This window comes from Harpia harpyja, chromosome 11 (assembly GCF_026419915.1).
Source record: "Harpia harpyja isolate bHarHar1 chromosome 11, bHarHar1 primary haplotype, whole genome shotgun sequence".
In the NCBI taxonomy this organism is placed as follows: domain Eukaryota; kingdom Metazoa; phylum Chordata; class Aves; order Accipitriformes; family Accipitridae; genus Harpia; species Harpia harpyja.
In genome coordinates, this window is record NC_068950.1 from 2,496,527 (window position 1) to 2,524,102 (window position 27,576).

The following is a 27,576-nucleotide window of genomic DNA, read 5'->3' on the forward strand; positions in this document are numbered from 1 at the left end:
CAGCTGTTTTTTCCTACTCTGTAAAATGCAGGCTTCATTCAGCCTCCAATTAACGGTAAAGATGACCTATATGTGATCTATAAAGCTACACGCAGAGAGTATTTTATAGAAAACTAATTTACATACAGAGTAATGTGCAGCACCGATTGCTTGTATTTGCAGCACAGCACTCACAATGTTTTCCTTCATGCAAAAAGTAGAACAACTTACTGGTAGATGACTCGTACAATAGTTTAGACTACAACTTGTTATCACGCCAGCTCTATCAAAACTACAATGAATTTTTACAGTTCATCCCAAGTGGTCATGAGCTTCAAATGAAGGGACACACAAAAGACTCTGAGGCAATGCGTGTTTTTCCAAAAAGAGCAGGTATTTCTGAAAGCATAATCCACTTCCAGTTCCTCACATACCTCAAATGTGTATTTGGCACTGTAGCCAGATCTTCTGATTCGCACAGTTTCTAGCATGCCAGTGTATCTTAACTGTTGAAGCACCAAGCTTTCATCAAAAAGCATCTCTTTCTGAAAAAGATCAGCAGTCAACAGCTAGTAAATGCCTGAAGAGTCCTGTTTCTGTCCAGCAGAGAAAGCACATTCTGTTTTCACACCTTAGTTATCTTTCACCTTCATACAGAATGACAGTGAACAAGCTGAAAGAGTTATATTGCAGGGCTAGAAGACTTAGATCCTCAGCAGTGACATCAGGTCAGGTCTTAAGGCAGTCTTACCTTCTCAGCATTGGAGCGGATGCAACGGATGAAGAATGGCTCAGCTTTACCCAGTGTCTCCAATAACTTATTAAGTGAAGTCTGAAATGAAACATTCAGAAACATTTTTCTTCTTCAGATATCAGCATCTTGAGCTGCATTTGATAGCAGTACAGCTTCTTCCTCAGAAATAAGGTTGTTTCAGGTCTGATGGCTATACAAAATCCTATTTCATTCAATATGGAGGTTCTCCCATACTGCACAGCAGATCCCTGTATTTGTTTTTACCTTTTCTCAAGATAATTAAAAGTGGGGTTTGAATATGCTGTAACAGTAGCACTAGATCTGCATACAAGGATGAGGCTGATTGGTAGAGAGAACTAACACATTTCATAGCGTAAGAGTAGTCTCTAAATGTAGTCTAACTTTAATCAAGTAATAAACCTACTTCAGACAAATCCCAAGAATAAAAACCACTTTGTTTTTCAAGCAAGATCAGCCTAGATCAGACCAGGAAGGTCTGTTCCCATAAAGTCAGTGTGCACCCAGAGGTGTGTACCACCACATCAGTCACCTACCTGGAACTGTGCACTTATGCTAGGGGGTTTCTTCTTTTTGTGTAAGTGCAAGAGGGATTTTGTAGTTCGATCATGCAGAGTCATGCTCACTATGAGCTTCAGAGATTTGGAATCCAGCAAGTTCTAGAAGAAAGTTTTCATAATCAACAAAGTGCAAGTCTCTTAACTGAAGGGGAAATATTTCTGTCTGCATCAAAATGAGTAAGAATGAAACCAACTACCTACAGCTCCACATTCAATGACATGTTACACTTCATGATTACTTCTATTTTGGACCAAAGCATCTTCTTAAGAGTGGAACTTTTCCATTGCCCCATCCCAAGAGTGTAACGTGAACAAGGTGAATTACATAATCACTGCATTTGCCTTCCATGACTTGATAAGAAATGGCTTTATGTATTTATGGCATCTCTAGTCTAATTAAACAGATGCCAATTCACAATTTTTTCTGGTTCAGCAATTCTTATAAGGGTGAACACTTACCTATCCTTTAAATAGTCAAAAAGGAAGTTTTGGAGGATAAATGATACAAGTTCCCTACACTATGAAACAGTATTTTCTGAAGTGAGTTCTGTCAATCAAAATGAATGTTCACAGTGCAAAAAAAACCAAACCAAAAAAACAAGAGAAATCTAAATTTACTGAATAACTTTACCTTGGGAATGATCTGCTTTTGTTTGACACCTCTACTTTTCCTGTTAAAATATTAAAGGTCATTTAAGAAAAAAAATACGCATGATTTTTGGTTATTTCAGCAAGCCATAAGTTGGTGCAATTTATGAGGCAAGATAAAGGATAGAAAAAAATTAGCACAACAGCATCAGGGTGTGTTCATGCATGTCTCTTACAAGTGATCAATGCAAGAAATGCAAACTGCTTCGCAAGAAGGTTTTATTTATTTTTTTTTTTTTAAATAAACTCTGTAGGTATTGGAAGCTTTCAAAAGTGAAACATTTTCTCTAAAGTTAAAGCTATTAAAAACTGCACTGTTCCATAGACTATTTTTGTGCAAGTTATTCTATTTAGCTAACTGTACAGTCATTGAACTCTTGTCATAATACTAAGGCACTGTCAAATAAAAATACTTGATTCAGAAGTTATTGCTGCTTGCACCAGAACCCCTGTGAAAGTACTTAACTTCTCACAGAAGGACAACACATGCCCCAGCACTCCACTTAAGAATTCTGATACGTCTGAGATCATCCCCAGATCCTCCTGGGGCACTTCACAAACTTCAGGCATAACTCTCATCCACACACAGACAGTGAACTAGAAGTGGAAGCTCTCAGAAACAAGGCTGTAGTTCACAGCATCCTAATTCTAAGCATGTTAATTCCATCATGTAAGGCATGTTCCAACTCCATGCCACCCAGTTTACATTTATTTATTGTACAAACGGACCACAGATTGATTTTCATACACATGCATAGGTGTGCACATGTGAAGAGTCTTAACCCAGCAGTATAGACAGCATTAGCATCCTGAATTTCAGGAAAGCATTAATTACAACTTGTGAGAGATTTCATTGTCGAATGTTTTGCAACAACAAGCTTGTAGCACATAAAGCAAGTTTACATGAAAAGTAGGTTTAACTTTCAGCTAATGCAATGAAGCAACAAAGCCCTCTCCATAGCCTTTATATTTTTAGAAGAAATTATTTTATTCTTAATTGTCTTGTTTAGTTTTTTGCAGAAGACAAACTTGGGACGAGTATATTTTTTATGGACTAGAATAACTGCTTGGTTACTGTTGCACTTTCAAAGCAATACCTAGAGCACCAGAACTCACATGAAGTGGGAGCGGTGTTGAAGTCGACTGAGTGACCGAAGCAGCTTACAGGGATCATCACCCTGCCATGGAAGTCCTTTTATACTTGCGATGATTTGTTCATGCATGTCTCTAAAATGATTCACAGCAAAACAAAGATGGCAACAAAGATACACAGCCATGAGAGAGGGGAAAAAAAAAAGGAGATAAAAACCCAAGAGATCCCATCACCAAGTGCGCTCCAAACAGTAGCAGGTCAATCCCAGACTACTTTCCTAAGCACGAATGATTCTGATGTCAAGTCAGCACTTTCTACACTGTCAGTGCCCTAAAATTTAATTGCCAGGGTCTCATACTCAACTTACTCTCTAATTCTACCTTTTAATGTAAAATCTTGAGCCATCAATTCAGAAAACAGAGGGAAATTTAGCAAAATGTACTTAATGGGCAAGGAACCTTTTTGTTAAGCTAAGTAGCCTTTTCAGATAGATAAAAGCTTCTTTACAATCAAGCAGTAAATATTTTTATATATAGATTTAACTACCAAAATGAGGCTGCTTAAGCAGACTTGCATCAGAAAAGTAAGTTAAAAACTAGCTATTACAGGAATACTTGATGAAATTTTGTTTTCCATTTCCATTTCAAACTCATTCACACATTTAGCTTTTCAAAGTAAGCCTGGGATGGTCCCTAATTTGTGGCAGATTCCATTATTTTAAGCATGCACCGTGCTTGTGAATTGTTGTGTCTTGGTGCAGGACTTACCTTCTTTACTCTCCAGAGAGGCACAAACCAAAAATAACAGAAGCATAAGAATCACTTCTGACTGTTAGATGCTATCACCATTCTGAGGTGCTCCCTGAGGCAGCAACTTTATTACAGACAGTTGCTTGCTTCCCTTGGCACCTCTGAACACTCTTGAATACCAAGATTTTGTTTTAAGATATCACAAGGAAACAGATATATGACTAATCCTTTCATCCAAATTGTATCTTTAGTTCTTAGTTGCCACAAGTGACAAAGATTGTCCAGGATGAAGTAATTATGAAGCAGCGTGAAGTCACTACTTTGTGTACTTCATGGCTTCACTTTTACACAGAGCATGCTCAGAAGGTCAGTCTGTCCAGGAATGTGCCTCCCTGGCATTTAAGTGCAGGCCTATTTCTACTTACTTCTTGTTTTCATAAAAAGAAATGATGTCTTCAAAAGCATTTATATCGAAATCCTCAGAACAATCAAATGAGAAATCAAGCATTGAGCAGCTGCAAAAGGAACATGTATAAAACCTAAATACTTCTTAGAAAGGCAAATATGCCTATGCAGAGCAACACGTGGAGGAGAACTGTAGGACTTGCCCTGCCTCCTAATCATGTCATAAGGCTGCAGAAAACATGAGCGCTCCTATGAATCCTTCAGTGACACAGACTGGCTGCAGAGGAACACACAATGCTAAAAGCAACCTATACAAAGCACAGAGAACTCAAAAACCCAGTGGTAAATTGAACTGAGGCTATGTCACCAACATTTGGTAGTACTGGGTCTTACATAAAATAAGCTAGAGTATTGTTTTGATAATATTAAAAAGGTCAAACAAAATGAGACAGAAGAAATAAAACTTGCTATCCTTGTGGAAAGATCTAGTTGACATTTGATATATGAAAATGCAACTCAGCAATTCAGGTCTTTTCCCCAATACAGGTTACGTATGTGTTTCTCACCGATAAACTTTTTCTACTGGTGTATTTGATCTCTGGAGTTCTCCAAGGGGAACTCTGGGTCCTTGACGTACCACTCCTGTTATGAAATAATCAACAAGTTGAATTTTGACAGAGATATGAGCATAACAGAAAAAAAACCCCAACAACCCACCAACTGTAAAAAGCAAAATATCTATCCAAGGGCCTGAAGTTTTTGTCTAGTACTTTAGCTGTCAAGCTAGATCACTTTGTTTCTCAAACTCCTCACTACTAGAAAGTAAATTACAGCTGCTCAGAAAAGCTTTTCAAAATTAGTATTTAATCCTGAATACTCATTTGAAACTTCAGGGAGGTCCGAGAAGACCAAAGCCAGTGATAGGACAAGCATGCATACTAGAACTAGTAATAGCTTCCCCAACTTTTACAAATAGGACTTCAAATTTGGCACAGCCTACTGGAAATGGTGCATTTATTGGAGGAGTAAGTCTGAATGATCTCAGATAAAACAGTGACAATCTCTTTGGTGTGTGAATGTTAAGCCATTTTCACAAGTCAGTTTTGTCCTTAGTACCAAACCAAAATCACACCTGGATTATAAGGTTTTGTCATAAACTAGTTCTGTCAACAAGCACTAACCAATTGTACAGTATTTGAAAGCGTTTCCAGAGCATTTTCTCATACCATACCTGCAGTCTTCTGAGCTCTCTGGCGTCCAGCTTCTGCAAAGACAGCCATTGCTCGAATAGCTGCTCGCAGAACTGCCCAACGGAACACAGCTACAGGGTCCATTCCTATCAGCTCCCGAACGTAAGCACTGTCGCTGCTTCGTAGTAAAGCAACAATATCTGGTCTCATGTAATCCATATTTTTCTCTCTGAAATCCTGCAAAACAGGCACATTGAACCACAAGCTCGCAGGAAAGCTGTGTTTTGACCCAAGATATTAATCACCATTTAGAATAATTCATTATTCCAAATAGTTCTCACCACAGTGAGCATTATCCTCCAGTCTACACCACCACCAAAAAAAAAAAAAAAAAAAAAATCTAAAGTACATCTGAGGACACATCTGATCCAGCCCATTCCCAGCAAATTTTCTACCTCCTGACAAAACCTATCAGAAAGGTGAGGATTTTTTTTTTTTTTTTTTTGGCCATCAGCCCTATCACCTACTTTTATCTGGTATTTAACTTTGCCGGCAAAGTGTCGAATAATAAAAGCAGGCTCCATCACTGGGGTTCCAACAAAAAACTTGTTCTCCTCATGCTGCTGTTTGAATTTTGCAAGTAGAGTTTGGTTGGTTGCATGTGGAAAACTAGGAATACAAAACAAAAGAGATCAGCTATTTTTCAAATACAGGTACGTTTATTGAGGTGCAAGATGACAGAGTGAAGAATACCTACTGATCCTTGTGGAAAGTATCGTATTGTCCAAGTTCTCTACACTTTAACTGAGACTTACACACCTGCTTTGCATCTTAGAGGTGGGCTTAATTTCTGGACCAACACCAAACAGCTCCACACATAACAGAATATTCTGAGGTTTCAAGTGTACGTCAATGCTTCCTCCCACTTCACCAGTCAAGTTTAGTTAGCACCACATTAACTATTTACCACATTTGCTACTTAATGTTCCAAAGACTTACATACATGCATTTTACTTTAATTGTAATTCCATGGTAAATCACAAAAGTGAAAGTTTCTAAGTTTGCTTAAGCCAAAGTTCAATTCTAGCATCAATTTATATCACCACCATACTGGAGATGTTAGAAGCAAACTAGAGTGTAGATCATAGTCATAAGATGACCCGTTGCTTCCCACAACATTCCTCTCCTTTTTAAAGTGCTGTATTTTTGTTCCCTTTCACAGTCCTTCCCTCCTCCCTGCCACACATTTTTTTTCAGAAGACGTTTGTTGCTTACTTGCTTTCTTCATCCAGAAGATAGAAGAGGCCAGTGGGCTTCTTGCTGATTAAGTGAATGCAGGCCACATTATCAGTATAGTCAATATTGTGCCAAGTGATCCCTTCACTCTTATATTCCTCCTGTGTAGCTCAAGAAAATTCCCTCATCAGTACAGTGCCCTGACCTTTTATGTCCTGTGGTCTAAGTGCTTAAAAGACATCCTTGAGCAGCTATGGCAAGTTGAGTTTGTTAGTTCAGGCAGCAGAAACAAAAATAAGGAAGATTTATAAATAAGAACAGAACAGCAGGCATATTGGGTCAGATCAAAGGTCCACCTAGGCAAGTCACTCAACAGCAGATGCTTGGGGTAAAACTATTTAAAAACCAAAACAGTGAAAAGAATGTTTTGCTGTGCCTTCCCAGCAATCAGCACTCTATGAACTTGGAGTTAGACATTACATCCACATCATTACGTTAAAACCCTACGTAGACATATATTGGAGGAATTTAAGTCTATTTTTCTCTTCCATAGTTCTTGTATTATGGGAAATGACAAACATTTAATATCAAGTTCCAGAGTTTCCAAATTGCACTGTCAGACGAAATAACAGAAGTTTCAAAACAGGCAGTTAAGCCCTACACAACATCAACACCAGAACTTCCCTAAGGAAGCAATGTATATCGCTGCTTAGGTTCAGAAAATTTGGAGCTCTCTGACAAGAGAATACAAAGGTCTTCTGCTGAAATGACAATGCAACAAATGGCTGTCAGGACGAGCTTTCCATTAAGATATGGAACCAAAATATCAGTTTTTCTTAATGCTGTAAATCCCCACAGAAAAAACCCCTAATGATAAGGCACTAATGTAGAAAAAGATATCGCAGAAAATTAACTAAATTAGTTTTATGCTTAACAAAAGACAAAGAGCACCTCTCACTGGTCTATATGATGATGATGATAAGAAATGGATTATTTTTAAGTAGGTAGAATTCAATCTGTCTGATGACAGACTGCTCAGTGTGCTTGCCACATTACAGCACTGAAATGCCATTTTCCACAGACAAAAAAGCCTTTCTTTAAAAAGATATAGATATCCTCCCTGAGGGCCCTCATGCTGCAAGAGATACAGGAAATGGGTCATTCAAGGATTAAGCTTATTTAGAAAAACAGCATTAGAAAAAAGAAAACAACGTAACTATTTACTCTAGTTAGCCTGGATAGCCACTTTTGTCATAAGTTACAGAACAGGGACCTTAACATTATGTTTACATATGAAGTTTGTATGTTTGGTAATTTTCTTCTCTTTAAAATGCTTGTTTAACGTTATCTACATGTTGACAAAATATCACATACTACAGAATGACTTCTTTCTTTCAGCAGAGTGACCTGAGAACGCTTTAGCACAAACCAGAAAAAATCCAAGTCTAGAGCAAAAAAACCCCCAAACCTCAGTCTAGAAACAGGATCTGTTAGCTCTTGCAGCACTCAAAGCGCTCTGTAAGAAGATTATACCATCTGCAAACAAGTAAATCAACATATGCCAGTAATATCAGGATTTCAGAACTACTGCCAATTATCAACATACAGTTGTATCCCTTAAATGCAGTCAAGTGGGAGAAACAACAAAGACTGGTTATTAAATATTTACAAACTGACAGAAATAAGAGAAACTGTTTCCCAACCATTAAAACAAAACAAAAACCTGAAACAAACACCTCATCTACCATTTAAAAAAAAAAAAAACAACCAACAAAAAAACCCTGAAACAAACACCTCACCTACAGACTTTCAATCTCAAAGTTTACAGTTTCATCTGACTTCTGTCTGGGATTGCCTGAATGTCTTTTTAGTTTCTTGCAGTCAAGCAGAAACTTAATGTTAGCCCTCTGAAGAAAGACCCCACTATCATCAGTATATGTAGAGCACTAAATACAGTAAAGCTACAACCTTCAAACAATAACAAGCAATAATAAAACAAGATATTAAAACACAAGACTTTTGGAAATGTATTCAAGCAATTATAAAAATTATGCCATGGGGTTTTGCAGAATAGTGGCTAAGTTTGCATAATACATGAGCACTTGATAAAAAAGAAGCTTTTGTTTCAGCAACTCTAATTTCTTACCTGTTCCAATTTGAAAATATGCTGATTGAAATAATACTGAAGCTGCTCATTTGCATAATTTATACAGAACTGTTCAAAACTGTTGGTTTCAAAGTCTTCAAATCCAAAAATATCAAGTACACCAATGGACAAACACTAAAAGGAGATGTGGAAATCTAGTTAAGCAATCTGTCATACAGTGACTTAACCCACAACTGCTAACCATTACAAAAAGCACTGTAGTGTATGCTAATAGATTTTGAATATTTAACAGTTATGTCTATTCTGAAAGCAGAGATGATTAAATATTACCAAGAAATTTACCACGGACTTCAGAAGAATCACAATTTATCCCAGGTATCTGAACATGTCATCTATAGCATTGTCTGTTAGCTCTAACTACACAATCATCTATAAAGACTTGTTTTTGTGAGAAACTTACTGTAACAGATTCCTCCATGTCCTTCTTATTAAGGAGTGCATGATTAATTCGCAGAACAATCCAATCAAACAGAGCACTGTATAAAGACTTTGCCATTGAATCACGAGCTGTTATTGCCTGCAGATGAAACAATGTTCAGAACTTTGTTTAAAAACACACTTCTATTTCAGACCAGTGTCACTCAAAGGTTACAGTCCTAGCAGAGACAAATAAAAACAAAATTTTCCTTTAATGCTAACTTCTAACTTTCCAAACATCCCTCACTAAATGTGAAAGTGTACCATATTAGCTCTTTTTAATCCAAAAAAGCAAGTTTCAGTTATTTAAAATCATTCTACTAGTGTTCTTTTACTCACCTCATTGAGACTATATGGCAAAATAAGCTTATCATTAGCAGTCACAGTTTTTCTTTTTGTTAGCACTTCTACTAGAATTTCTCGTTTAACCTTCAAAACAAGCAAGAACAAGAGTTACTGTCACCCTCAATTTCCTCAGAGAAGCCCAACCTCTTTGTCAACAGCTACATTCATCATTCATCAATAGCTTTACAAGTTCTTCAACTTCTTTAAATTATTCTCACCTTAGATTCATTCAGATGTTTCCCTATGGCAGCAAAGAACACATCTCCACTAAATTTATTCTTGCTGAGCTCTAGGATTAGTGAGTAAACAAATTCTATTTCCATGCTACGGGCTATATTCCACCCCTAACCCCAATAATTTCACCAATTTCATCCATTTCCCCTCCCATAAGATAAATGTTGTGGAAGTACCACAAACCAGGTCTAGATATAACAAACTGAGCAACAAGATATTCAAGTAAAATGCTGAGGTAGAGCATAACAAAAAGGTGTATCAACCATTAGAGCTAAAGGGAAATACTCTACTTTCAAAAGCTGGGAAAGAATATCCAACACTTCAGGAGGTCCTACTTCCAACCCTTCATCACGACCTGTAGCTTTCTTCTTGTACGTAACATTGCCCAGATAAAGAATAGCTGAAAGTATTGAAAAAATCCTAAGGAAGGAAAAAAGAATTTCATAAGAATTTTTCTTATGAGTTCATTATAACAGGTTAGCAGACTTAATTCTTCTTCAAGATTGTAAGCCCTCAAATACTCATCTCTTCTTGCTTCCTACTGGACTAAATGTGATCCTAACACACACAGTTTACTGCAATTCATGAACATTAACTAGCTATCAGTTACAAAAGCTTAAAAGATTCTACTTACTGTTTTTTAGTTGCTGAAAGGAAGCCAACCATCTCCATGGCTTGTTTTAATCTTTCAAAGTCATGTCGGAGATCTTCCCCATCTTCAATTTTCAAGTTATGCTGTGAAGAGAAATCCATAATTAAAGGCAAAGAACAAAGCCCAAACATCACAAGAAAACAAGCATGATCTGTTCTGCTTGCTTTCATCTTTAACACAACAGACAGACAACACTTATCAATGCATTAGTAAATCCCTGTCACAGATTACCTGATTGAGGTAGAAATAGTCTTCAGGTTGCCTGAGGTGAAATTCTTTACGCTCCTCCTCATTGACTCCAAGTAGCAAATAGTAAAAGACATGGTAGTTCCTACAAAGCCAATACATTTCTGTTTCATGAAAATATAATTACTTTTCTTTTATTCTATATACTTTTGATGCTCTTAAACTCTTGCATTGATTATAATTGTGTTAGTAAAGCGTATTCATCTCTTACCTTTCATCCTTTTCTTGAGAAACCAGACGAGATTTTTCAAGCAGGTATTTTTCAACGACAGCCCTAAAGAGCCACAAAAAAATGAAAAAAGCATGAGAGCAAAAGACCTCACAAAACATCAAGCAGCAACTGCCAAGAGAGTTCAAATAATGAAATCTGCACTAAAATACACAAGAGAATAGCTTAGTCACTATCTTAAATCTTAACCAAAAATTTCAGTATGCACTATATTGTAATTGGAACAAAAAGAAATACCTGAGAAACACCTATCTTCAGTGCTCGGTTTTAGTAGACATAACTGGAAAAAGGCAGACAAAGCTAGAAAAGTGCTGATGAAAAACTGTAAGCAGAAAGAAGATATGCAGAGTGCTAACAATATGTTACCTGCTCTGAGATTAACAGTTATCTGACAAGGAATACAAAGACTACAAGACCCGAAAAACATACTGGATAACTGTCTGATTCTCCATCTAACAAATTTGCTAGATTTTTATGGCAGTATATATGTCAGCCTAAAACGGAAGCCAGGCAGACAGAAAACCCCTTACAATTTGACACAGTAATCTCCTAAATGATAATCTAAACTCCTTGACATGGGATACAATGTATGAGGCCAAAGTTTGAGCAGCTGCTTCTCATGCTGAAGACAAAACAAATGTATTCAAATTGTACCAATCTCCTGAGCTACTGCGACTTCATCTGAAAAGATGCCAATTTCGTTCAGAGTAACACTCAAAGCAAGTGTGGTACAGAGTTCCTAGTCATTTATGTTATTGACATTTTCTAAACCACAAACACGAAGAAGACCCAAAAGAAAGACACACTGGAGCACAAAAGTCAGTGATAGCTAGTGACACTCCATAGTGCAGCAAACTTCAGCTTCAGGCAGAATTCCATACCAGTGTTATGTATTATGGCATTGCACCTAAACTAGCACAGGTACATCTTTATAATATGTGTGACACACTGCTATGAATTTTGCAGATACAACCACTAAAAATTTAAGAGGCATTTTACAGAGCAAGATCCAAAAGAAATTACTTTATGGCATGATGTTAGACAAGTAACTACGCAAGTATTTGCACACAAATTACTAATATCACAGAAAATTTTTGGACAAAATTCTTCACTTGAAGTGAAAGTGCCCACTACTGAAGAAGAGCAAAGCATAATTTTTGATTAATATTGAGGGACTACAGTAATATGACATTATAGCATCTACTACAGGGTGAAAAATAGAAATAGAATCCTAAGACTCATCTGTGACTATCGTATATATAAAAAATAAATGTAGTTATAGAATATTTCATGTTTGACCTTCAGATAGAAGCACACAATTTCAATTAAGTCAAGTAAAATCATAATTTTACAGTCGTCTTTATCTCTATAACTGGTGTTTAAATTGCTTCTTTAAAGTGGCTTCCCCAAATGTATTTCACTTCTCTCCAACTCTCCTCTTAAAAATTCAGATCTTCTGGTTTTAATTGCAAAATGGAGAGAATGATGAGCGTCATGAAAAAAACCTTCATTTAGCATGAAGGTAAAGATGCAGCAGCAGTCAAATTCTTAACCTGGTGTGGCTGTACAGCAAGGTACGAATATTACGCATCACCTGATTATTCCACAAAGCTTCAGTTAAGAGAGTCTTGTAAACTCCACAGCAGCAAGCTATTCTCACATGAGAAGAGCCTCAATAAGGCAGCATTTTATATACAGCAGAGTCTTCACCAATTCCTAAAAGCACAGAGATCAACCCCAGAAGAACCTCATACTGTACTTACCCTCGGACAATACCATTCTCTAAATAGTTGACTTGAATAAACTTTCCAAAACGACTGGAGTTATTGTTATGTGCTGTTTTTGCATTTCCAAATGCCTGTAACAAAGCAAAATTAGTTAATTTGCAATTAAACAAAATATACCAACACATAGGTTTTCAAATTCTTCTGTTCATTGTTCAGCCTCCTGTTAGCCTGCAGTATAAACTCAAAATACTATGGAAATGGCAGCATACAGATACCAAAAAGGCAGCTTAGGCAGCTTCCACTGTTCCTCACACATCTATATCCATCTATTATTTGCCCCATGCAATAATATTTGAGGAACTGAGGGAGGGGAATAATACATTTAGATATTTCTAAGACTACAGGAAAGGTAATCACAACTAGAGTGCACATATCAGCCTCAATCACTAACAATTCTGACCTTAGAGAGGATATTCAGTAGGAAGAAGACAGCACAATTACCACGAAATTGCCTCTCCCATAGAAAAGCCACAAACTATGTCCTGTTCCCTAATGTATTGCTCCAATTCAAAAACTTCACAATAAACACAATTTTTCTTTCAGTGAGAACAGAACGTTAAGATCTCATTTATAAAAGTTAGTCCATGAATTTTCCAAGTTGTGTACTCAAGAAACAGGAAAAAGACAAACAAAAACTTTGGTTTACAGAACCACATCATACTCCTTGGCCAGCTAACTCCACTATGCAACACCAAAAAATGTAGTTTCATTACGAGGTGTTAGGAAAGGGGAAACAACAGGTATGGCACAAATCCTAATTGTGCATCTTTAATACTTCTGCCTGTATCATGAGCCCTCTGATAGTTGCTAGCATGCACATAACACAAAATATCCTCTGCATGAGCCACACTTAAGAACTATAAAGATAACTTATTACACCTAAAAGTCCAGTAGAATTAGTTATTGGGAATGTCCTTAACTTTATCGACTCTTAACTATGTGTTCTTAGGTTAAGAGAAACTTGTCACCCTTCTAACATGCAGGAGGCAATCCAGCATACAGAGAAGAAACCCTGTGTAAAATGCAATTGTTTGGAAAAATACACTGCTCAGTGTAGACTATCACCAGCAATTCCTGCCACAGATACTTCCTCTTAAAGCTCCAAGCAATTAAGGCCTCCATTAGGAAATCCGCCTCCCCTAATATAGAACATTCGTGGAATGATTTCACAAAAAGGCCACCCTCTTCCTCCACACACACACATCCGGAGAATGATGGACATGTGCATACTGTACACAACATAGGACTAAACTGTTTATACATAAAACTGCCTGATTATGGTGTATATCGTAGAGGAGTACTGTTTTCATGAAAGTCATATTGTCTGTATATTGAAACTCTTTCCTTCTCTTTTTTTTTTTTTTGTTTTTTTTCAAGCTACCTTAAGGGTTGCAGCTGCACTGCAATGTGACACCTGGATCACTATTTCCAAAACAGGTTCTCAAAGCTCTCTTGCAAGTAGATTTCTACTGCCAGCTGCCTAGTGTTCAGAGAATCTGAGAAACTTCTTATGAACTGGGAGAATGTCCATAATTCTTCAGACAACTGTTATCTCTGACCTAGAGGAATAAGCTAAAGGAGGTCTTCCTGTGCATGGTGAAACCCCCCAGGGTGATTCTGCTGTAACTTCAGAAAAGTCAACGGGTTTCTAAAGAGAGAATATTTGTGTCCAGCAGTGCTTATAGATGACTGAGGCTGAGTACAGCCTTCTAATTTCTAGAGACCATGCTACATGTGCTATAATCCAAACAGCATCCCCACTCAGATTTTTCAAAGCAAGCATTGACCACAGTCATCAATATCTTTTTGTAGCTACTACCTAACAAGTTATCGTCCAGATTTTTTTTAGCCCATTTTGCATACATATGCATATTAATGTATGCATAAAATCCAGGTCAACTCCTTACAGTTACCAAACACCACCAAACCAAAAGTGGAAGTCCAGTAACATCCGCACAGCAAATTGTCTGCTCTGTAAATCAAAAAACCTATTCCTCTCCCACCAACAGTGGCTCAGCTGTGGCTCTCTGAAGAACACCATCCAACTTCCTATTTAGCATATTAAGAAATCTGTTGTAGTGAACTTTGCCAGGCTGCAGAATTGTGAACTTGCAAATTGATTCCGGAAAAACTTCTTTTTAGAAAGTTTTCTAACTTAAGCCACCAGTTAACTATCAGTTTACTAGTTATATTCAAGAAATCAAAACAGAGTAGAGCTAAATTTGCCACATTATTTTTTAATAATAAATATTTTGGCACTATAGAGTTAAGAAATCCCATAACCCAGGCTTCCTGAAAAACTTTTCTTAGTGATTACTCATGTGAAGAATGAATACAGTTTAAAACTAAAGGGTCTTATGATCTCATGCGTCTGGTATTTAGTCAAAGCACACAGCAAATTCTTAAAAGCTGATCTAATATTATCAGTTTTTGGGAAAGTTTTCATGTACTGAATGGTTTTCTCATAAGAGCCTTTAATATCTACAACTTTTTAAAGAACATTCCAAGTCACTTAACATTTTGGGTGGGAATTTTTTTTGGTAACATTTAACTTTAAATTCTAATCACTACTACCATATTCTTCAATATACTTTGACAACTTAACTATGTAAGAAGTGACATTCCTGTCTAAAAACAGAAAGGTACAAAAATTTGAAGTGTTAAATATTTTGGTATTTAGCACTTAGATATCTTTAACCTACTGTAGGTTTATCCTAGAAAAAAAGGATTACAAACAAGAATGAAGGTCCCATATTACCTAGCCATTGCTCTGCATGGAAAGCATCTTTCACAGATAATTCTAGCCAGGTACTCTATACATAGCTCAAATTCAACTAAAATTATCTCCCTGGTTTGCCTTTACAGAGAGCCACCTATGCCTTCACAAAATAAATTCAAAAGATGTGAGTGGACAAGACACTATTTTACCTAAAGAGAAAGAATAATTTCTATAACCAAGCCCATTTACTGTTTTCCCTTGTGAGTCCATGAGGAGACAGATAAAAATGAAAAACTAAAACTAAATCTCTTCAATGCAGAACACCAGCTATATAAAAAGAGGGTGAGTCAAAAATAGCAGACCAAGGCCTGCAGGAATCAGAGTTGGGATAGCCTATTCTGGGAGTCAGGAAGTCATCCAACCCATCCTCTTACCTTGAAATGCAAGAGACATAAACTGGAGTTGGCTACTCAAAACTCCTACAACCGTGACAGCTTTAAAAGTATTTGGAAAAATGCCAAATTCTCCTTTTATTTGCTGTAAAAAGAAAATCCCAAACCACACACATGTCCTATCATCTACCTCAGGAACACAGCTAAAAATCTCATTTAATTCTTTCGTAAGAATTGCAAAAATCTGGAAAAGCTATCAGAGTTTCTAAGTAAACCACTCTAATCCATGGCAGAACCACCATTGCACAGACCAATCTTAATGTGCCAAATGACACTGAAGACTCTAGTTACACACCCTGGAAAAGGAAATGACTGCTTCAGAGCTGAACTCAGTTTAGTAGTGGTCTTCACAAACATGCTGCAAAATATCCTCTCATTAACACAAAAGTTGCAGTGTTCAGGGTAATTTTGCAACTCTGCATGCTGTATGATGTCCTGGAAAAGTCTAAGCAATCCTCATGATAAGACTGCATAAAGGACAAGGTGATTTTTCCCCAAGAGACATGTGCAGCAGGGAAAAGTATGCAACAACGCATTTCCACCAAAAAAAACTAGTAACATCCAACCAAATGGAAAAAGGAAGTTCCATTTCTCCTCTGATTATGATTCTTAAAACAAACACATGCAGATAATAGCCCCAAAACAACTACTTTCCCTTAAATAGAACAGACTACACCCACTAAATATATATGCAGACTTTTATGGCAAATACAAATGAAAACCAGAGTTGAAGCACCACTCAGCTTAAGTCCTTCTTATACCAAAACCACAAGCACAATGGGACTGCAATAAAGAAAACAGAGCTGATGGCAAATTGCTTTACTCTGTCTTCCATAAAATGGTAAAGCATGAAAGTTTACTTTCTACAATGAAATTTAACAAGCTTTTTAATATGCTGAGTTCTAGAAAATCTCATCCCCCCACCCACCTGATTGTGCTGTCAATATTAATTAATTCATATTTACAACTGCCTTTTTTAGAAGACCACTTAATGAATGCTTCCTGTTGGACTTTGCATTTTATTTGGGCCTTAATTATCTTCAAAGAATGGTGCAGTGCCATTAAGAAACCTTCAAGAACTTATCCAAATGGAAATAAGCAATGCTTTTCAAAATAATACACGAAAAAGTTATGACACCCCCAGTATTTCCATGTGTCCCACCTCTCCTCAGCTTCCATTTCAGGGGGAAATGAACTTTCAGCACACTAAGCAAGTAACTTCTGTAATAAACTCAGGATACTAAGGGTTACAATTTAACAACAGACAGCAGGCCAACAGGAGCTTTGCTGCCAGAAGAGGAAGCTCCAATTCCCTCCTACATGTCCCTTGCCACATGCTCCCATTCCCTCGCTCAATTTTCTGCCACTTCACTAAATTAATTGGCTTGAAGAATCTGATAAGTTAACTTTAGGTCTCCAAAACAAGTTCAGAGTCTTTGATTGCACACCATGCATTTTATAACTGAAACATGCATTTTAAGACATTTTTCCCTGATGAAAGGAAAACACAAATTTCTTGGAAGCTTCTTAAGTGTGTATGGAAAGGTTTAATTCTCTTGTTTGAGACTAAAATAAACAAAGGTTTCATTCACTATTCCCAATTTGACCCAAATAATAGTTCCCAAATGTAAATTCTTTCTTAGGACTTCAACCGTAAGTAAACTAAACTTAACAGTCAATACAAGAAGGCAAAACTCCAAGTCAGGGAACTATACTTAAATCACTAAATTTAGAAGAGAATGAAAAAGTCAGGAGTATCTTAAAACAGAGCCTATCTTTATCTTCCTACCAGTTTTAAAGAAACTGCTCTTCACTAGAGATGATCTACGTTAGCCTGGAGAAACAATTAAAAAAAAATAAAATAAATCTGAAAGCAATTCCTATACAGCTAAGGCAACTGTATGTCTCATAACTGTTAAAAACCAACAATACACGGCTTTAGGCTGTGCTGAAGCATCATGAAGTGCCACGGAAGCAGCCAGCCATTCAGATTCTTTTTCTCTAGAAAGCTGCAAGCAGTGCCAAACGTAATCAGAAGTAGCACAAGTTACCTCTGCTTATTAGATCCCTGGCAAGGAATCTTATAAACAGCTCAGACTCTGGTGCCGAGTTTGAGCAAGAAGCACTGAGGATCAGAGACTAACCCATGACCAGCTTTCCTTTCACTAGCGCATGTGACAGCAATTGTGCTAGAACTACATTTAATTTTTAACTACACTGTCTCAGTTTTATGTATTTCATTTCTCAGATGTTTTAGAAGGTAATATCAAGCAACACTTAAGGTCAAATCTCCTTTCACGGTATAGCTGTAACTCCATTTTTCCACGTCTAGAAATTGTGAACAAGGAGCCAAAATATTAACAATAGTTTATCTTCAAATTACTTACAGATTCGAACAGAGATTAGTTAGCCAACACAGAAACAGTATTGGGTGAGAACTATGCTTCCAAGTTCACTAAGCATGTGATGATAAAATTATAAATCCACCTCCATAACACACTAATAGTGCTCACATCTCTGTGCTAGAAATGTTTGCTTTAAATCCTTGAACTTTTACAAAAGGTCAGCCTATAAACAGACACATTTTACTTAGGTGTCAGGAAATTAAGAGGTCACTAAAAAGGGGAAGTTCTGAACCAAAATGCAACCAACTTTTACATCATAAAACTCAGCGAAACAGACTCCAGTCAAGAGTACATTTTAATCTTTCATGAGGACTCAAAATAAAACTTCAAAATTAAACGGAACATTCTCAAATAGTTTAGGCACACTACAAAACCGTTCATACAAAAAAATCCCCTGAAAATCCATTTAAGAAAAATTCCCTTGTACCACTTTAGTTCCCTTAAGTAAAAACCCAAATGAGTCACCATAGTTGGATTTAGAAGTGACCAACTCTAACAGAGGAGTTTGTCATCAGTTTAACTTCCACAAAGCAAAGTAAGCTTTCCGTGCATTCCTCCCTCAGACCAAGCTTTGACTTGGTTTTTTTAAAATTACGCTTAGTGACTGGAATTGCACAAGAGCATCCATATCGGGAAACATGGAAGCTTCAGGGTCAGCTGAATCCACTCTGCTGTATCCAAAGTAGGACAGCTTGATTCTACTCCCCTATGTTCTAAACCTACCATAGCATCACTTTTTGATGTGCGCTGAAGTTATGTGAACAGAGAAGTATATTCCCATTATTACCTTAAATAGAGTTGTGCCAAAATCACAGGTACCCCAGTGACTTATTTCAGCCTGGAGAAATCTTAGCCTCTGCAAGTTTCAAAAAGGTTTCTTTCTCCATAATTTCAAGTCAATGAATATTACTTTTAATACAAAAACAAATATTCAATTCTGAAAGACATTTTAGGATTCAGATGTTCCTACATTTTTTATATTTAGTTGTCATAAATGCTTTTATCTTTTGCAATATTTGGGAGGACAGGTTTACACTGAATCAATTTGCGACTGACAAACACCCTCAAAGAAGTAGAACGAGAAGTTTCTCTGAGAATTTCAGAAAAGAGCCTCACATTTTAGGCAATATGTACTCCAGCAGCCATGTTAGAATCCATTTGGCAAGTTTGCAAACTAAACTTTCAATCAGTCATCATACTGCTAGCTAGCAAGACTATTTTCTCGTGAAATGCATTGCTAAATGCTCAGTGGAAGTCTGAAGAAGTTGCAGTACTTATGACAACCAATCTTACTGTAGAAAATCACAAATGTCTCTTCATGAACATTCCCAGACATACACAACATTTACCTGTGACTCCAGCAAAGTTAACAATTTTAATTTTGAATCTAGGGCTATGTGCACTTCTCATTCAATGGACAAACCGCAACACAAGATTTCACACCTCTACCTGGTTTGACGCAGCTGTATCATGTCCGGTAGATGAGGATCTGAAACAGTTAATTTTATCAAAGGCAGAAAGATCAGCTGATCAAACAGTGCTTTCCACAGTGACCCCTTCCTGTTTTCTGTTTAGAACTGCATACTTGAACTCCAGCAACCAACAAACCTCAAACAATTTTACTTCTTCTTTCAAGCAGCAGAAAGCAAAGCAAAAAAGAACTTGCATATATTCCTCATTTGTTACAGAAAAGCTTTCAAATCACATTTATAAATGTATCACATTTTAAAGTTTAACTTCATTGCTTTTTCACATTTTGTCTAAAAGATTAAAAAAAAAGCTTAAATTTTTTTTAATGAAAGTGTTGTTACGTTTGAGAATATTTAAACCTAAAAATTACAATGGCACTGTTCAATCTCCCTGCTGTTGAAGATTACGGGTGACCATTAAATCCATCCAAGCTTTCAGTTTTTCCTTTCAGATGAGAGAGTAAAAAGGAGAGGTTGAAGTCTAAAAGATCAGTTTAAGTTTGTCCTGCCGTTACCTAACGCAAGGCAAGCTGTACCCCCTCCTCACGTGTTTAGTTTTGCTTTCTGTTGGAAATGCTGTAGTAATTAAAAGCCAAAATCAACTCACACTTTCTCCCCAACCAACAATGTTGCTCTCTTCAAAACAAACAACTGTAGAAAGGAAATAACTCCCTCAAAAAGTGAGTTCATAAAAATGCTGCAGGACGTGCTTACACACAAAGGTACAATTACACTAAGCAGTTAATGTTTCAGTGGAACAATCTTTTTATGAAAACATTTACTTACAATTTGATTCAAATGTCATCAAAACTTTAAGATGCAAAACACAGGTAACCTCTGTCCCAGAATATTAGTGTTTAGTGGTGGAAAGTTAAGTCAGAGATAAATTAAAAGCAACAGGAAGTCAACTGAACGGAAGGATGAATTAAGGAAAATCAATTAGAAGCAGTTGAGCAACACAGCCAAACACCAGTGCAACCTAGTGATATTTAAAGCCTAAACTGAGTAGGTAACTCAAAAGTAGTATTCAACAGCAGTTATTTGAAGTTTTCAAGAAACAATTTTCACAGAAGGCAATTTTAGCATAAATTTACCTCCAGAACTGGTCCAGCTCCTAGAATAGTTCTTTCCACACCGCTTGCGTACCCTTTCTGGCTCAGTGCTGTGAGGCAGTGAATTAAGAAGTTTGTGCTTTGAGTTTTCCCAGACCCACTTTCACCTGATATAACTATGCACTGATTAACATGTTTTTTAAGCATTGTGTGATAAGCCACATCAGCAATAGCAAAAATATGAGGCTCCAACTTCCCAAGTTGATGATTCTCATACATCTTGACATATTTAGGATTATAAATGGGCAGGAACTTGAAGGGGTTAATTGCAATCAGAATACTTCCTGCGTAAGTATAAATTTTGTGTTTTAGAAAGCGGCATTTGAGATTCTCTAGGATTGTTGTCTCCGTTAAGCTGGGGAGATTGCACAAGTCATCAAAGTCCTCCTGGTGCCATGGAAGAAAACCCCTTTCAACCAAGCGCCGAGCATCTGTCTCCTTGGAAAGCAACTGCATCTGGACATATTTGATGGTCCCATCAGTGTTCCTTTCTTGCAAAAGAAAGTAGTACCCATCCTTCTGCGGATGCTCATCCTGAGCACGACGAGGCCAAAGTAAAACCCTATGAACAGGAGAATCATTTATATCAAGTACCCATTCTTCGCCACCTGATTCTTTCACTTCCACGAGCACATAATGTTTTGAGACATCCAGGTTTAAGGTATTAATCACATCCTTGATGACATCTGAAGATGTGCTGTCCTTGGTTGCTGTCACTTTGCAGCAGGGAGCACTTTCTGTTGAGAGTTGGGGGTAAATATGAAGGTTATAGGCTGCCTTTGCCTGGCAAACTGCACTGTCAGCATCTTTAAAACTCATTCTGTCCCCAAATGGGCTTCAGTCTTCCACCCCTGCTTAATATGCAGTGCCCATCGTCTAAAAAAAAAAAAAAAAAAAATAAAGAGAGAAGAAGAAAAGAAAAAAGTCAGGTGTTAAAAAAATGTGTACAAGAGGTATTAGGGCAAGGTATTATTTTCTGGAGGATGAGAATAAAGCTATTAAATAGTCAAATTATTAAAGAACAAATGCACTATTTATGCACCTCAGTGATATTATTTCAGTCTGTTTAGCCTATCCCACGGAGTGGATAGCTGGCACAATATCTATCCTCTTTTCACTTTTCCTTCTATTCCCATGCCAACCCTTCCTCCCTGTTATGGCAGCACAAGCATTCATACAGCCACAAAGCAAACTGAACTGGGATAAATGTTCAAATTAAAACTCCCTGATTTCCCCAGGTTAGTTTTAACCCAGATAATTTCCCTGACCTGGTTCACTGTATGGCTACACAAACATTTTTTCATCCTCCCACATAAACCCTCCCTTAAAGCTACACAAACAGCTTGAGGTAGAAACAGGGTCTGATCACTTCTTAAATCAGCAGTGATAGTTTAGAGCAGCCATGAACTATGGCAGAAGGACCAGTGCACAGCTGCAAGGAGGAAGATGGTTCTGACACTGAGATCCACACTTTTTTTTTTTGTTTCCCCCAACTGATGTCTTTTCACAAAAGGTACAAGACAGGTACAGTATTTACCACCACTCAACATAAGGAAACAGTGCCTATAGCTGACCAGTGCAAATACTGCTGTCAACTCCTTCTAACCCTGCACACTGTAGTTATTTCTTGAACACGCATAATTTACCCAGACAAGAGACTGCTAACTTCACTTGAGTGAACCACATCCTTGCTACAGAAAGGTTTGAACGTGCTTTTTATCTTCCAATTTAGGCAACAAAGTAAAATTAGTCTTATTGCAACTACATTTCAGTTAAGCTAACAAGATACCAAATAACCCACACATTCACAAGCCTTTATACCTATCACATCAACTATTTCCTCACTGGGTTTCAGGAATCTCATGCATGAGTCTCCAAAAATCATTGATTCTGATTGCTTTTTCCTCCTTTCACCCCTGATGCAGGCCAGCAATCGAACTTCAATCGAAGACCAAACTCACGGAAATCAACCTCCTCCTTACTGCCAAGTCTAAAAGTCTCTAGACTTAGTAACATTCTGTGCCTTTGCTGGTGATTTTTTTCTCAACTGCAATTCAGTACACCCAGATTCCCAGGACTAAGCTTGCTTACGTTGCTTTAGTTCAACAGTTTACTAGCTTATCAATGGGTAGTAAAAGGAGAAGGATAATGAAGTACCCCCTTTGTTTTAACAGTCTGTAATACTTCATACCCAGAATATCAATTCAATTTTTGTTTCAAGAACAAAGTGTTCTAATTATACACTTACATGCTGAATATACATATGAGAAAAAAAAAAAGCAGAAAAATGCCAATGAAGTTGCTTTTTGCCACTAAACAACTGCACAGGAACTTGCATAAGACCACAGAGAGCAATCATTTCAAATTAAAATCAGTAGAGTTGGAAGCATTTAGCCGCCACTTCCACTGCAAGTAATGAATCACTTCAGAGAAACATACGACATAGTTCTGCCTCATCAACAGCCTCAGAGCAGAGAACTGTGCTTTAAGGGAACTCTGAATAGTAAGCTTACAGAAGACATTGTTATGCAAGCTGGATAATTCTTAGTGGCTACTCATCAAAAGGAAGGCTGAGCAAGCCACAGACAGCAAGACAAACCACAGCACATCTCTCATCAAGCTGTATGATCCCTCCAAGAATGGGGGTTTTTTTGGCCCCATTAAATTTCATTCTTCATTCATTAAGGACAGCTTATTGCAAGAACTTCGTCATAGAGAAGGATGGACCAGTGAGCTCAAAGTCCCCTCTCCATTTCCTATAATTATCACTGACCAGTAGCTAATAAGTCTGAAGTACCTTTGAAGTAATTATGCAAGTGTAAAGCATTCTTAATGTACAGAAGCTCAAACACCTTAACATATAGTAGAATCTACAGTAGACTGCTGCTCATGGGGAAGATGAATCTGGAGCACAGACAGAAAAAAAGAACAGTGACCATTTTCCTCTCAAGTTAGCCAGCCAGTTCAAGGGACACAGTCTTGTACAGACTTCCTTTTTTTTCCCCCAGCAATTAGTTTCAGACACACAGTCTGGTACGATAGAGGAAGTCCCCTCAGTAAGCACTTTTGCCAAAACAGCACCCTAAGAAATGTGGCACCAACTTTTTGCCCACACAGAAGAGCTGAACCTAGGTGCTGACCTCTGACTTTACTAATATACATTTCCTAACCTCATCTCATGTCAGCTACCAAGATATATCTGATACATTGCTCAAGACTCCCATATCACACTTTCCAAAGAGGAAACCAGAACACAGATGGCCTCTTCTCTACCGGTGAAAAACCCAGGCCAATTACAGGAAGCAGCAATGTCATAGCTGGTAGTGTCTGCTCAGGTGTGTATGACTGAAAAACTAGAAAGAGAAAGACAAAGACCTCTCATCCTGAAGACGACAGATTTCTGACAAAGCAACATGCAGACATCGACCTCAATGTATTTATGCCATATACAGATTTCTAAATTATGCAGTCATCATACAACTTGATGGAAGTTCAAGCAGGCTTCCATCACTCTATAGGAATGATTTGGAAGATAATGTGCAATAGAAAGAACTTGCTGAAATATGATTTCAATGCACAGTCACGTCAGCAGTAAACAGAAAGACAGTCAGCATAACACTGCCCCATTTTAACCAGATATGAAATCGAGACACTACTTGCTTGTTTTCAACAGCATTGAGCTTTAAGACTGCTCTTTCACTCAACAACTTAAAACAGATATGCTACTTTGAACCATTTACTACTGATTATGAGGCTTTAAGAAAAAAAAATTAAATTCTAAAAGTCACTTACGGAAGAGTAACCCAATTACTGTTAATTCCTTTTAAGCAATTCTGCTTTTGTCACCTACGGTTTATTCGCCTGAAAATGCACTACATGAGTCCCAGAAGAAATAACATGATGCTTAAATTCTGCTATCCAAAAATCAGAATGAGAATATCTAGTCATTACACACAGAGGTTTGAGGAAAACCTGCTGGTCTCCAACTACTTGTGATATTCTTAGAAAGGGTATCAAATTTATTTGATAATACTGCTCTAAAAGAAGGACCTCTGACTTCATACTAAGCAATATTTCAAGCCACAAATTAGAACATATATGCAAAAGAGCATACACTGAACAGATTGTAAGTTGGTTACCTAATGAGTCCCAGTATTCAACTAAGGACAGGGTATCACCAAGCAACTGGAGGATTAGATTCTAGTGAAGTTGGATTCCTGGCATCAAAGTAAACATTTTCATGATGGTTCTAAAAGAAAGAAGAGAGTTACTGATAAAGAATGTATCATAGAGAGATCGAGAAGGCAGTAAGTAATCAAAAAGCTAGATCAATTATATAGTTCAGTAGCACAGGAGCAAGAAAACAAATGCTAAACAAATTTCAGCTCAGTTTATAGATATATAACTTCAAATTTATCCAAGAAACAATCCATACCAGAGGGACAGAATGGGAGCTATCCTGAAATAGGCTTGAAAACCGTAGCAAGTAATCATTTAAACATGGTATTCTAATATAACACCGCAAGCAGGACAGTGAATGTAATCCCCAGATAAACATCAAACGAATATTTAGTTACACCGTATTACCCTTGTACTGAGAAGGTACATGACCAATACTGCATCTAGAATATATCCGAAATTCAATTAAGAAGCTAAGAACAGCAACAACAAAATCTGTTAGAAAATACCCTCTTACAGCAAAATACTCTAGAAGCTTTGTCTATGAGAAATACACAGAGAAGACTGATATCAGTTTAAGTCCTTGCATGGAGAACTAGAGTTTGATAACAATCACCAGTTTGGAGGACAAAGCTATAACGTGAGCCAGTGGCTGGAATTCAAAGCCAGACAAACTCAGGCTAACATGAGACATAAATGTCAATAGAAGAGTACCCTACATTGCAAAAACTTAACTGACACTAACTATGAGGCCTGATTGCTAAAGTTCTTTTTAGAAAATCAGCCAGTCCCCAGTTACAGATGTGTCTCTTAATTAGAAAAGTTAATTAGGTACTACCCTTTCATTTATGTCATGGTCTAAGCAGACAATTACAATGATTCCTTCTAATTTTATGATCTCTATTTAGAAATTTTTTGAGCTATTGAAATATTTATTCCATGGAATTTGGCTCATCAAGGAAGCACAAGCCTGAATTCAGGTGCAGAGAATACTGGAAGAAAAAGGAGAAATACAAGAGTAGAAGGTAATAACGAAACCGTATTGGTCAGCATGCAAAACAGCAAACTCGGGAAAACAGCAGCCTAACCACCACTGTTGAGTTCTTCCTGTAGTTGGAAATTCTGCGAAGTTACCTCAATGTCTTTCAACATGCTTCCTTATAAGAAGCTCCATTCTAATGCATGGGAAAAAACCAAAGCTGTGTGTTAGAGCATTTAATAAGTGGGAGGCAGAAGCTGGCAGTAGGTGCACATCAACTAATTTTAGACTTCACATTCAGACTCCTTCCTGTTTTACTTTTCACAAGCCTTTTGTAGCACAAGTATACATCTTCACAGCACTTCAAATTTACTAAGTACAGTCATCAGCATCTACAAAACACAGCAAAGCATTATTTTTCACTACACTCCTGTTTTACAGATGCAAACACAGAGTTAGGCAAGCTGGGCAAGACAAAAAAGCCAAAAAAAGTTAGACATGCAAAGCTTTTCATTCTAACCTTTTATTCAATATATTACACTGTATTAATTTTGAGGGCATGAGTGGAGCAACCGCTGCATGGGATTAGCGTGTTAAAGGATATAGTGATGTACAATTTGCACCCTTGAGGCAGTGGTTTCATCGTGCCAGTATAACATACACAATTTAGTGGTACTTATTTCAAGTGAGATTGAAGAGAAGTAAATCTGGAATAGTGCCAGACAAATTTAAATGTAAGATATCAGTTACAGACCACCTTTACTCAACTATCCTAGAAGGATAATTCCAACATGTCTAGAAAAATGGAAGCAAGTCTAACCAATCTAGAATCTCGCTTCAGCATTTTGTTCCCTTACCTCATCCTTTGCAAGTTCTACAGTGTACTTGTTAATAGCACTAACATAAGTTTATAAGGCAACAGTCTAATGCCATATTTATTTTTATATTAGCTAGCAATTAGTACTTTCATTTGCTTATAAAAAAACCCAAACAACTCACTGGGCTTACCAAACAATAACCTAAGTGAACATGGGGCTGTACTATTTAATCCATCACTGGAGGATTGATAATACTTGCCACTTAAATCACTGAGTAGGGCAACATTTCAGGTAACTACTTCAATACTTTGTAGAAGAAATGCAGTAGGCGACGTAACTGATCATCAATCTGTAATTTTACTTTTTGCTCAGACAATGTTAATGAAATAGAAAACAAAAAATTCCAATTCTATATAGTAATTCTGATGGTATTTTCTAAGTGTTTTCAAGTCTCCATTAAGCCAATTAATTTTTTAATATGCATTAAAGCCAACATTGTCCAGTTAATAATGTAGTAAAATTCTAGAAGAGAACTTTGCCCCAATCAGCGCAGGGTATATGTTTAGTTTAAATAAGGCCATAATTTGAAGCCACATATTTAGTCAATGAATCATAGCGAAGCTAAAAAGGGAAAGCTACCATTACGGCAAAATTGTTGGGGATGAACTTTGTTATATTCCAGTTCTTCACATTTTCACGTACATTTCCAGTGCTGCTCAAACTGAAAGATTCAA

The 27,576-nt window shown here is 37.2% G+C and overlaps 1 protein-coding gene across 15 annotated transcripts in view; it reads right to left on the reverse strand.

The window, feature by feature from the left end:
- Window positions 1-27,576, reverse strand: part of MYO9B (myosin IXB) — a 45,441-nt gene that overhangs the window by 13,763 nt on the left and 4,102 nt on the right. For 8 of the 15 annotated variants that reach the window (XR_008237323.1, XR_008237322.1, XR_008237321.1 and 5 more), the window contains 20 exons: window positions 25,006-25,115; window positions 20,849-21,742; window positions 12,686-12,780; window positions 10,905-10,967; window positions 10,679-10,778; window positions 10,430-10,530; window positions 10,086-10,215; window positions 9,556-9,645; window positions 9,200-9,316; window positions 8,779-8,913; window positions 6,672-6,793; window positions 5,924-6,065; window positions 5,438-5,633; window positions 4,773-4,848; window positions 4,227-4,316; window positions 3,076-3,186; window positions 1,943-1,982; window positions 1,288-1,410; window positions 731-811; window positions 414-524 (listed from right to left, as the gene is read on the reverse strand). Coding sequence is in view for 12 of the 15 variants with exons in the window: in XM_052802511.1 (XP_052658471.1) it covers window positions 414-524; window positions 731-811; window positions 1,288-1,410; window positions 1,943-1,982; window positions 3,076-3,186; window positions 4,227-4,316; window positions 4,773-4,848; window positions 5,438-5,633; window positions 5,924-6,065; window positions 6,672-6,793; window positions 8,779-8,913; window positions 9,200-9,316; window positions 9,556-9,645; window positions 10,086-10,215; window positions 10,430-10,530; window positions 10,679-10,778; window positions 10,905-10,967; window positions 12,686-12,780; window positions 20,849-21,685 (2,760 nt within the window). In the remaining 3 variants the exon portion in view is untranslated. The remainder of the gene's footprint in view (window positions 1-413; window positions 525-730; window positions 812-1,287; window positions 1,411-1,942; window positions 1,983-3,075; window positions 3,187-4,226; window positions 4,317-4,772; window positions 4,849-5,437; window positions 5,634-5,923; window positions 6,066-6,671; window positions 6,794-8,778; window positions 8,914-9,199; window positions 9,317-9,555; window positions 9,646-10,085; window positions 10,216-10,429; window positions 10,531-10,678; window positions 10,779-10,904; window positions 10,968-12,685; window positions 12,781-20,848; window positions 21,743-25,005; window positions 25,116-27,576) is intronic. The other 7 variants (XM_052802519.1, XM_052802517.1, XM_052802522.1 and 4 more) reach the window with 4 other exon arrangements.